Raw genomic sequence first — 12,082 nt, forward strand, 5'->3', positions numbered from 1 at the left:
TATAGGGAGGGTGAGATGTTATAGGGCTCAAATTCCCTGTGCAGCTGAACTTGGTGGTGTTGGAATGCTTTATGGCCTGTTCTGCAGAAGTGCTGCTGCACCTAGACTTGCCCCAGGTGAGACGGAAAGGCTGTCCTACTTGTGGGTTTTCAGGCCTCACTTCTCTATTCCCTTTTTCTTCCCTCTCTTTTTCCTTGTCATCTGTAGCATCTTACATGCAAAAGTCACAGGGAGGTATAATTGAGGGAAGGTATAGTTCAGTCAAGCTAATAAGGTACTTTTCAGCAAGGAGATGTCTGGGAGGAAGGAGATGGCCACTTTGTCACAGTAGTAGGAGACTGGGAAGATTTGATACTAGGAAAAAGCCAAAGAGAAGTTAGAATCACCTGAAATTACATTACCCTGAGATTGTTAGCATTTTGGATCACATGTTTGCTGATTTTAACATGCAGATTTATATTATATACCATGTAGTTTTTGAATATATTTTATTTGTGTCACTCTATAGGCCCTTTATTCATCCTATTTTTATTCATCCTATCATTTGCCTTGCAAATGTCCATTAAAATATTGATCTTTGTTGTTTTAATGACTTCATAGTAATTCATTTATTCAACAGATATTTACTGAGTGTCTGGGTCCTATTTGCCTCAGGTGCTTGTACTTGTTGAGACATGGTCTCTACATGCATCAGTTATTATCCAAGTTAGACAATAGAAAACAACAAGCATACAAAATTATACATAATGTGTAAGAAATTGTAGGAAATGCTATGAAGGGACAGAAAGGCTCTTGTGATAGAGACATGGTGTGAGATTTGAATGGGGAGACCTAATTTAAATAGTGTGAACAGAGAAGGTCTCTTTGGGGAGATGACATTTATAATGAATCTTGAAGAATATAAAAGAGGCTGTAGTCTGAGAGAGGAGTAGAGGAAGTATTTCTTTGCTGTGGAGTTTCTCAGTAGTTTCTGTCAGTAGTCAGTTGTTTCACCGCTGACATTTTGAGCTAGGTAATTCTTTGTTGTGACGAACTTCCCCGCATTGTGAGGTATTCACCAGCACCCCTGGCCTTTACCCACTAGATGCCAGCAGAATATTTACCAGCACCTTACCCTCCTCACAGTTGTAACAACCCAAAATGTCCTCAGACATTACCCACTATTCCTTTCGCCCTGATTGAAAACATCTGAGGAGAGGAGCTCATGTGGGGAGGTCCTGAGGCAGGTGGGAGCTAAAAGGAGAGTCACTTGGGAGAACATGAGCAGGGTGTTAGGAGAGGGGATGGTGAGGCAAACAGGCAGGTCCTGCAGAGCCTTGCACAAATTGGTAAGGGGTCATGTTTTTACCCTGGTTGCCAGTTGGAGGGTTTGATCTTATTAATGTTGTAAGTCAATGATGGTTCTGTTATATGTGGAAAGTGGATGTGCTGGACCCAAGGGTGCATCTCTCACATAGTAGCTGAGAGTCTGTAATAGTGGTCTAAGCAAGAGAAAATGCTGGTTTGGCTTAATGTAATGGCATTGGGGTTGGGGCAAAATGAATAGATCTGCCATTAATTTTGGAGGTAGAATTAGGCTGATTTGCTGATGGATTAGGTTTGGAAGATGAGAGACTCTGAGGACTCGAAGATGATTTCTAGGTGTTGTTTGGGCAATGTTGGATAGATGATGGAGTCATTCCCTACATATGGAAGACTGGGAGGAAGAGCCTGGGAAAGTGGTGGAAATGACAGATTCTCTTTTGGAGAGGCTGATGAACACTCAAGTGGAGATTTTAGATAGAAAATTGAATAATGAGGAAAAGCCATCATTTATTTAAGTAATTAATTGTCTGTTTCTGGACATTTTTTAAAAAATATTTTTTTAGTTGTAGGTGGACATAATACCTTTATTTGTTTATTTAGTTTTTTTAAACTTTATTTTATTTGTTGTTATTTTTATGTGGTGTTGGGGATCCATTTCAGTGCCTTACGCATGCTAGGCAAGTGCTCTACCACAGAGCCACAACCCCACCTGACATTTTAATGAGTTTTTCCTCAAGTTTTTTAATGATGCTATCATTATGATAGGTTGTCATATATGAGTTTATATGAGTTGTCATATGAGTTTATATGAGCCTTATATGAGTTTCTGTACATGCCTATTATTTTCTTAGGATATACTTTTATGTCAAGAGTTATATTCCATTTTATATCAAAAGGTATATCCCATTGTAGCTTTGGTTACTAATAGTACTTTATTCCATGTATACCTTAAAGTTGACTTTAGAGACACCAGAAAACTGAGAAAATGCACAACCCTCAGGAAATAGTATTTGGGAAAAAAAATCAGATCAGTCTTTTTGGATTCAATTTCTCCATTTTATGAGCGTATATCTGAGATTTACTTATCTTTCTTTGGAGCAGACATATAAAAGAGCACTGTATTGTATTTGAAGGATGAAATATTGCATTAGAATTTGACCTTTGGGAGGCTTTCAGACACAAGTTACTTGAGGTAGCTGCTGTATAACAAATATTCAAAGAAAATTGTAGCCAAAAACCAGTTTCAGATTTTGTTCTGTTCTTCACACATTGTTGGCATAGATTACTGTTATTGGTTCTTAAAAGTGTGTAGAACAGGTCAGTGACCCTTCCTCACCCCATCCCCTATGATGCTTGGCACTTCCACTTGACTTTGCTTTTTGTAACTGTCTGATGTCAGATATTCCAGTTTTTTTTTCCCTTTCTCCTTATAATGTAATCTCCATGAGGTCAGAAACATGGTTTAGTTTATTTCTACATCCCTTATGCCTAGAATAACATCTGGCCTATAATTGGTTCTCAGGAATTATCAAACTGAATGATAAGTGTGGGTAATGATGTTAATGCCATCTCAGAGGGCTGTCGTGAGGATCAAATGAAATAATAGGTGAAAGGAGCTAAGCACAGGATCTAGCAATGAGGTTAGGGGTTAATAAATACAAGCTGGTATTAGCATTGTCATCATTTCTGTGAAAGGCAGATGGTGGGCCCTTCTTTTTAGTCTTGGTTTAGTTTTTGTTTTTAAAGCTCCCATTGGTTCTTGGAGTGGAATGCACCCCCATCAGTGAGGGAGTTACTCTGATGATACAGTTCACTACTGCATACATGAACAGCAGCTGTGGAACACACTTAGAAGAAGTTGAATGTGAATTCCTTCTTCTTTTGTAAACCTGCATCAGACTGGGAGGTGCTACCCTTGCTGACTTTATACACACAGTTCCTAGACTTGGATGTTTGTGGAATTAATGAATGATCAAACCTCAGCCCAGTGTCACTTGCCTTGTTCTGGCACAGTTCATACCTAGCACATATTGCTTGTCAGCATTGTTTATATAAACCTCATGAAGGAGCTTTGTGTTTGTACTCTTCACCAGTACCTAACATAGTGCTCAATAAATACTTGTTGAATTTGTTTTTACTCTTCACCAGTAGCTAACATAGCACTCAATAACTACTTGTTGAATTTACCTAGGGAGAACATCTCCTGAGCCTTTTCATGCCTAGTTTTGTTGAAAAAGAAGTTTGATGCTGCAGAAGCTATAAATGTGATTGATCTCATTACTGAACTGCTTTTCTGGGTAGCACCTTCTCATATGGAGTCCTTCCTTTCAAAATCAAATACAGGAGTGGGCTCTTGAAATTTAAGTGGGGGCTCATTTTCTTTTCTCATTTCTGCCCCCAAAGGGTCAGTATGATTTGGTCAAATGCCTGGCTCCCATTCGGGACCCCAAGACTGAGCAGGATGGGCATGATATTGAGAATGAGTGCCTGGGGATGGCTGTCCTGGCCATTTCGCACTATGCCATGATGAAGAAGGTGCAATTGCCGGAACTTCCCAAGGACATCAGGTAAACTTTCTGCTGGCTAAATAGTGGACTATGGGGCTGGTGTTAATTATACATGCTCTCACACATATTCTTTAACTGCTACCCGTGTTTGCCTGACTCCTGCTCTCTGCAGATTTTACCTAGAATATTTGTAAAAGGTTACACACTTATAATTGTGTCTTGATTTTGAATGATGACTGATAATCTCAGAAATTTGTTCTAGGGTGAAATTTCTGGGCTGTAATACCAATCACATTAGTGACCTACCTTCCCTCCTTACCCACGGACATTGCCATCTGTCACTGTAGTTTTTCCTTTGGTGCTGAACCCATTTTAAATACATCTCATATGGCTGTACAAGCAGCTGCTACTACTACCCCTGTCTGAGCTCCCAAGGAGTTCTAGTAATTCACTAGGAAGCTGTTAATTCTGATGTGAGGGACAGCCAAGCAGTATCTTAAGAAAATTATACTTACCTAAAGTAAAATTTGACATCAGTACTCAATCTGTATAATTTTCACCCATCTGTGAAATCTGTTTCTTTTTTTCACCTGGGCTATTATGATTGTCACAAATGAAGACAATCTCGTTTTTAGAGGAGAGGTGGCTGCATTATTGTGATGGGTTATAAGCACACATCTTGGGCTATTATGATTATCACAAATGAAGACAATCTCATTTTTAGAGGAGAGTTAGCTGCATTATTGTGATGGGTCATAAGCATACATCTTGTTATAAGGTTACTTCTTGGTTCTCATTGCCCTTGACCGGAGTCCTAGTCGCTCCTAGTGCAGGAACTGATGAGACACATGCTGAATTGTGTTTACTTTTTTATGTGACTTTCACTCTTTGTGTTTTCTCTTTATTTTTTTACAAGTCTGAAGTGAAAAATGATAGTTTTTCTTTTATTCTATTCTATTCTATTCTATTAATTTAAAAGAAAAATTAACCCTATTTGTTGATTATAAACCCCCCATTTAATAAGGTTCTTTGTTGTGAAATCTTTTGGGCTGCAGGGATTACTCTGGGTCTGGTACTGTCTCAGACTTGGAGAAAACAAATGGACCATCTCCCCATTTGTTTGTCCCCCACTGGACTTTCAGGGCATTCATGCTTTTCTTAAAACTGACTCCTGTTATTGCAGTATATTGGTTTGCCAAGATCCTGATATCATAGGTCCTTTTCCATCAGTACCTGGATGGAATAAATTAACATTTCAGCTTACTAGTTGATCTATTTAATAATATATTGTGGACTTATTTACATGGCAGACACTTTAAATCTTTGTATTTAATTAGGCTTTGTGTATGTTTTAAAAAATTTTTTTCTATGCTCTTTATAGAAAAATTATCAAACACACAAACAAATAGCACATACCAAAGCATCTATAATATCACCTGGAGTTACTCCCTCTTGATGCCTTTCAGACTGTTTTCTAAAGGATACTCAGTCTTAACAGTATACACTATATGTGAGTACTGATGTACATAAGAGCAGTGAAACAAAAATATAGATATGTCAATTTTGCTACCTGCGTTTGTGATCCAGAAAATTTGATAATATCTGTAAGGATTCCCATTTTTGTAAAGTTTTTGGAACATGTACCTTTCTGTTCTCTCTCAGTCTTTATTCAGCTCCATCTTCTTAGGATTATCATCCATCTAAGGTCTTCTGGGAGTAGATCTTCCTTTTTCCTATGGCAACACATGCAAGGAAGATTCATAGACTTAGGTTTGTTTCTATTTTCTGCTAATCTATATATGAAAAAGAGTTCAATTTTCATACTTTCTTTTAGCTACAAGCGATATATTCCAGAAACATTGAATAAATCCATCAGACAGAGGAACCTTCTCACCAGGATGCGGATAAATAACGTTTTCAAGGATTTCCTAAAGGAATTTAACAACAAGACCATTTGTGACAGCAGTGTGTCCCCTCATGACCTGAAGGTGAAATACCTGGCTACCTTGGAAACTTTGACAAAACATTATGGGGCTGAAATATTTGAGACTTCTATGTTATTAATTTCATCAGAAAATGAAATGAATTGGCTTCATTCAAATGACAGTGGAAGTGTTCTCTCCTATGAAGTGATGGTAACTGGAAATCTTGGAATCCAGTGGCGGCAGAAACCAAATGTAAGTGGCTGATTAAAGGGAACATAATGTGTGCTATTTAGCCTGCTGGAATTATCAGTTTATATGTCTGTTACTCTTCTAGACTGAGTTTATTTAAGTTATACACCATGTATTAGTCATCATCCTTGTAGCACAGATAAATATTTATTGAGTTTTGTAGGGAAATACAGATAATAACATATATAAAACACACTAATATAATAACAGTATACATTTGCTGAGTGCTTACCATGTGCAAGTACTTTTCTAAGCATTTATTTATTTATTTATTTTTATTTTTTTTTCTAAGCATTTAAAAAAAATTTTTTTTTAGTCGTTGATAGACCTTTATTTTATTTATTTATATGTGGTGCAGAGAATCGAACCCAATGCTTCACACATGCTAGGCAAATGCGCTACTGCTGAGCCACAGCCACAGCCCTCTAACCATTTTTTATATATTAGCTTATTTACTTCTAAAATTAAAAAAAATCTTCAAGGGGAGTACTGCCGTCATCCCCATTTACAGACGAACTCAAAGAGAAACAGAGAAGTTAAGGAATATGCCTAAGGTCATAACTAAAAAACAGTTGAGGTAAGAATTGAACTTAAGCCTCTGGCTTCAAATTATAAAATAATTGATTTTTGCATTATGATGCTGCTTTATTGAGGTAAAGATGGATGAGGCAATAGAACAGAGTGGTCTAAGAGCATGGGTTTTAAACCTCAGGTGACCTGGTTCAAATTCTAACTCCATGACTCATGATGATATGGCCTTGGGAGGATTATTTCACTTACATCAGGAACATATAACATCTGTCAAATAGAGGTACAATTATCTTTTAGTATCCACTGAGGGATTGGTTGCAACATCCTTTGCAGATATCCAAATATGCTACAGTCTCTTATATAAACTGACATAGTATGTACAAATAATGCTCACAATCCTTTTGTATACCTTAATTATCTCTAATTATTTATAATACTTAATATTATGTAAATGCTATGTAAATACTTGTTATGCTGTACTGCTTTGGGGGTTAATATAATTTAAAAAATTATACGTTCAGCAAGGACAGACCCATTGCCTTACATTTTTGGTCTTTGGTTGGTTGAATTTGTGATACAGATTGCATAGTCATGGAACCCATGAATATGGAAGGCCAAGAAGGCTTACTGTATCTAACTCATAGAGTTAGTGAGAACACTAAATGACATTTGCCATAGAACCTGGCATATAATAAATGTTGAATAAATTACTGTAGTGTTTTGGTCAGCTTTTTCGCTGCTGTGACTAAAGGACCCATCAGAACAATTGTAAAGGAGGAAAGGTTTATTTGAAGGCTCAGTTTCAGAGGTCTTAGTCCACAGAAGGCCAGCTGTATTCATCAGAGCTTGAGATGAGGCAGAACATTATGACGGGAGAGTATGGTGGAGGGAAACAGCTCACATGATGATTAGAAAGCGGGCGGGGGTGGGGGGAGAGGGTCTCTACTTGCCAGATACAAATATATACCCCTAAATTGCGCATCCAATTCCCACCTTCTCCAGCCACACCCAACCACCCATTTAATCCCATCAGGGATCAATTCATTGATTAGATTAGGGCTTACCCAATAATTTCTCCTCCAAACCTTCTTGCATTGTCTCATAGGTGAGCTTTTAGGGGAGACCTCACACAAAACCATAACATTCAGATACTGTAAGTATTATTGTAAATAATAAGTTAAATGTGAGAATTTATTTTCTTATGTTTTATTCTAATGCCAAAATTACAAAGCCTAACATGTAACAAGGACTTTCTAGGTAGTAGGTACTTTGTTAATAAGCTGATTTGTTAATTACCTAGTCTTGAAGAAACTCTTGACAATGCAAACTCTCTATTTTTTTGTGATTGGGGAAATGGTGGCTTCAAGAGATGATCTTACTAGTTAAATAACTGGCAGGAATAGGAACTTAACTAGAACTATAGTCTCCAGAGCCCATTCTACATAATATATTTAGACTTGTGTAGATTATTCAGATCTTCTCTTGAAAACGTCCACTTCGGTACTGTTAACAGATCAGAACAATTGATAGTAGAAGGAGAAAGCTCCTGTCCAGTCGTGTTTGGGAAGAATGTGCTCTTGAAGCACATGTCAGACTGAAAGTGAGGTGGCCTGATTGTGGATACATGCCCAGAGGCCGTTATGGCCCCTGCCAAGTTTACATTGCACATTGTATATATCATATGAAGAGTTTAGTCAGTGTGCTCAAAGAGATCTCTTCCAGGTTTGAAATTCCAAGATTCCTTGATGTGACTCAGTTCTCTGGTCCTAAACCCTTAGCTCCCCTAGTTGCTGTGTATATCCAGACTTGCTAGCTTTCTCCTAGTCCCTGCATAAGGTTGCCAGAAACAAAATGAGAAAGCCAACTTAACCCTGTCACTTTCATGTATCTTATCAGGTTGTTCCGGTTGAAAAAGAAAAAAATAAACTGAAGCGGAAAAAACTGGAAAATAAACACAAGAAGGATGAGGAGAAAAATAAAATCCAGGAAGAATGGAATAATTTTTCTTATTTCCCTGAAATCACTCACATTGTAATCAAAGAGTCTATGGTCAGCATTAATAAGCAGGACAACAAAAAAATGGTAAGTACTATGGAAGCTTTTCAGTCTGCATCTGGTGATGAGAGGAACACATTGCTAAGGACAGTTGCTCGGCATATGATCTTCAGTTCCTGTCCCAAAGGGAAAATCTGATGATTATCTGATTTAAGCCACAAAATCTACATTGTGAGACATATTCAGTACCAGTTTTTGGTGCATTCTAGTGCTATTCTTTGGTCTTGCAAATTGAATCTTCCTTAGGGTTTGTTGTTCACCCAAAGATTTTTCAGCATCGATATTTAATTCACAAATTTAGCAGATTTTAAGAAGATTAGTGAATATCAACATTTTCACCAATGGCACCTTGTGGCCTCCCTGCTGAGTTGGTGGGTCCTCTGGGATGAAATGGGTAGGAGCACCCCTTGGCACCTCATCAGACCATGAGGCAAGTGGCAGACCACAGTGGCAGGGTGTCAGGCACACCCAGCCACTCTTGGATAGAAGAGGGGTGTTCAGGGGGTTGTAGCTTAATGATAGAACATTTGCTTGGCATCTGTGAGGCACTGGATTTAATTCTCAGCCTCACATATAAATAAAATAAATAAAACGAGGTTCATTGACAACTAAAAAAAAATATTAAAAAAAAAAAAGAAGAGGGGTGTTTAATCTCACTTCCTCTTTTTTGGTATCACTTGAGGACATTATCTAGACAAGCAGGCCAGTTTGGCAGGGAAGTGGGAACTCTGCCAAAATAAACATATTTTTATTGGGGGAAGCGACAGCTGACCACATGTGGAGAGGAAAGGCTGGTGAGACAGGGCATGCTCACAAAGCAAAGAGTCAGCACCAGGGGAATACCATGATTTGCCTGCAATTTGGTAAATACTTTGTAAAAAAGAAAACACCCAGTGCTAAGGAAGAGCCTGGTGATATGATTTAAGAAACAGAGTCAATCACATCCACAGACACTTGTCTTTTTGACATAACCTTTAGGAGAGCAGCTTGCCAATATGTGTTAAAACCTAGAAAATATTTATATGTTTTTTCATTGGAATCTAGGGAATCTCTCTTCCAGAAGCAATATGAGATACAGGCATCAGTTTATGAATGAGAATGTTTACTTCAGCAATATTTACAGTGTCAGTTCTGAAAACAACCTAATTATACGATACTAGGAGATAGGAAAATAGGTTTCAGTTCACTTGAGTAGTAGAATATTATACAACCAAATTTCTGAATTGTGTATGATCTGGAAAAATGCCTTTGTTAATTAAAAAAATATATAAAACATTACCTATAGACTGTTCTAATTTTGTTCAAAAAAAGTTTCAAGAGGAGCATACATTCTCTCAGAAAAATAATCAAACATTAATAGCTGTTTACTTAGGAATAGAAGTAGCTTTAATTATCTTATTCTGGCTTCCTTTTTTTTTTTTTTAACAAAACCCTAGGCATTAATTTATTAAGAAACATAAAAGCAAAGTGAAGGGAGAATTAGAAAAGGCCAGAGTAATGATGGTAGAAAGAGAGAGAGAGAGAGAGAGAGAGAGAGAAAATAATACTATAAGTACTATTTATTGAGCATATTATGGATATCAGATTCTGTTATATATTATACCTGTGTTATTAATCCTTACAATATTAAGGTCCTAAGCCTATGTTATTTAGTCTTTGAAAGAACCTTAGATGGAAGGATATTGGCTATATTTCAAATGGGAAACCTGAGACTGATTGAGAGGCATAGAAACTTGTAATGTCACACAGTGAGGAAACAGCAGGACTTTCCAGTACCGTCTGGCCACAAGCTATGATTTTTGCCTGTTTTTCTTTGATTTCTGAGGCATTATCATACCCCAGGGGCTCTGAGGGAATGAGGGAGAAATTGGCATCTCTGTAGTATGGCTCTTCATTGTGGCCAAATCCTTAAGACACCTGGCAGAAGAGAAGCAGCAGACAGGGTACATATTTTATGAGCTTCCCCAACTCTGCCCAGGCTGACAATCATATCTAGCACACTGTTGGTGTTCCCATCCTCTAAATCACACCTTACCTGCCAGCTCTGCCAAGTTACAGTGCCGTGGTGGGCATGGGAGCTCCTTCAAATACACTAGCCCTTACAGGTGCCAGGCATTTCCTATTCAGAATACTTTACAGATCGCAACTCTTTCCATTTTCCTATCAACTCTATGAGTGGGTAGGTTACTCTCCCCATTTCACAAAGGGGGAAACTGAGACACAGAGAAGTTGAAGTATCATGCCAAGGACATGCAGAAATTAGGTTAAATCATTTGAAGTTGCCAATATTTGACCATTTTTAATATTTGTTCTTATTAGTTATACATGACAGTAGAATCATTTTGACATATCATACATAAATGGAATGTAACTTCTCATTCTTCTGGTTATACATGATATAGAATCATACCGGTTGTGTAATCATATATGCATAGGGTAATAATGCCTGATTCATTCTACTATCCTTCCTACTCCCATACCCCATCTCCTCCCTTTACTCCCCTCTGTCTAATCCAAAGTACCTCTGTTTTTCCCTAACCACACCCCCCACAATTGTGAATTAGCATCTTCATATTAGAGAAAACATTCAGCCTTTGGTTTTTTGGGATTGGCATATTTTGCTTAGCATGATATTCTCCAGCTCCATTAATAATTTCACTCTTCTTTAAGTCTGAGAAATATTACATTGTGTACATATACACGTTTTCTTTATCCATTTACCTGTTGAAGGGCATGTAGGTTGGTTCCATAGTTTGGCTATTGTGAATTGAGCTGCTATAAACATTGATGTGGCTGCATAACTATAGTATACTGATTTTAGGTCCTTTGGATCAAGGTTCCATTCCAAGTTTTCTGAGGTCTCTCCATACCACTTTCCATAATAGTTACACCAATTTGCAGTCCCACCAGCATTGTGTGAATGTACCTTTTCCCCCACATCTTTGACAATGTTTATTGTTCCTTGTATTCTTGATAACTGCTATTCTGCCTGGAGTGAGATAAAATCTTAGAGTAGTTTTGAATTGCATTTCTTTAATTGCTAGAGATGATGAACATTTTTTCATATATTTGTTGATTGATTCTTATTCTTTGAAGTGTGATTCTTATTCTTTGAAGTGTGTGTTCAGTTTCTTAGCCCATTTATTGATTGAGTTTTTTGTTTTTATAAAAGCAGTACATACTCTTAAACCTACAGCAGGTGGAGATGTGAGATTTGACCTAGACAGTCTAGCTTCAGAGCCTGGGGATCAGCCACAACTCAATGCTGCCATTTGGATATCTCACTTCCCTGTCCCATCCCAGCCCTTTGCTGCTGCTTTTTAAGGAAAGCATGATGCCAGCCTGTTATTAAATCCTATCTTGATTCACTACTTTCTTCTGTATCTCTTTGACATCTTCCTTTTTTATTTATAACTCTGCTCTCAGGAAACTCTTGTGCTTATGTGATCTTGATTATCATGTGGTGGGTGAGGACCCTCCTCAGCCAGCCCTAGCACTCACTTTAGAGCA

The 12,082-nt window shown here is 37.7% G+C and overlaps 1 protein-coding gene across 2 annotated transcripts in view; it reads left to right on the forward strand.

Moving 5' to 3' along the window:
- The window catches only part of Jak1 (Janus kinase 1), a 130,264-nt gene that overhangs the window by 87,143 nt on the left and 31,039 nt on the right, over positions 1 to 12,082 (forward strand). For both annotated transcript variants that reach the window (XM_076860242.1, XM_076860244.1), the window contains exons 6-8: positions 3,709 to 3,872; positions 5,647 to 5,989; positions 8,414 to 8,599. In XM_076860242.1, the coding sequence (XP_076716357.1) occupies positions 3,709 to 3,872; positions 5,647 to 5,989; positions 8,414 to 8,599 (693 nt within the window). The remainder of the gene's footprint in view (positions 1 to 3,708; positions 3,873 to 5,646; positions 5,990 to 8,413; positions 8,600 to 12,082) is intronic.

This window comes from Callospermophilus lateralis, chromosome 7 (assembly GCF_048772815.1).
Source record: "Callospermophilus lateralis isolate mCalLat2 chromosome 7, mCalLat2.hap1, whole genome shotgun sequence".
Lineage (NCBI taxonomy): Eukaryota > Metazoa > Chordata > Mammalia > Rodentia > Sciuridae > Callospermophilus > Callospermophilus lateralis.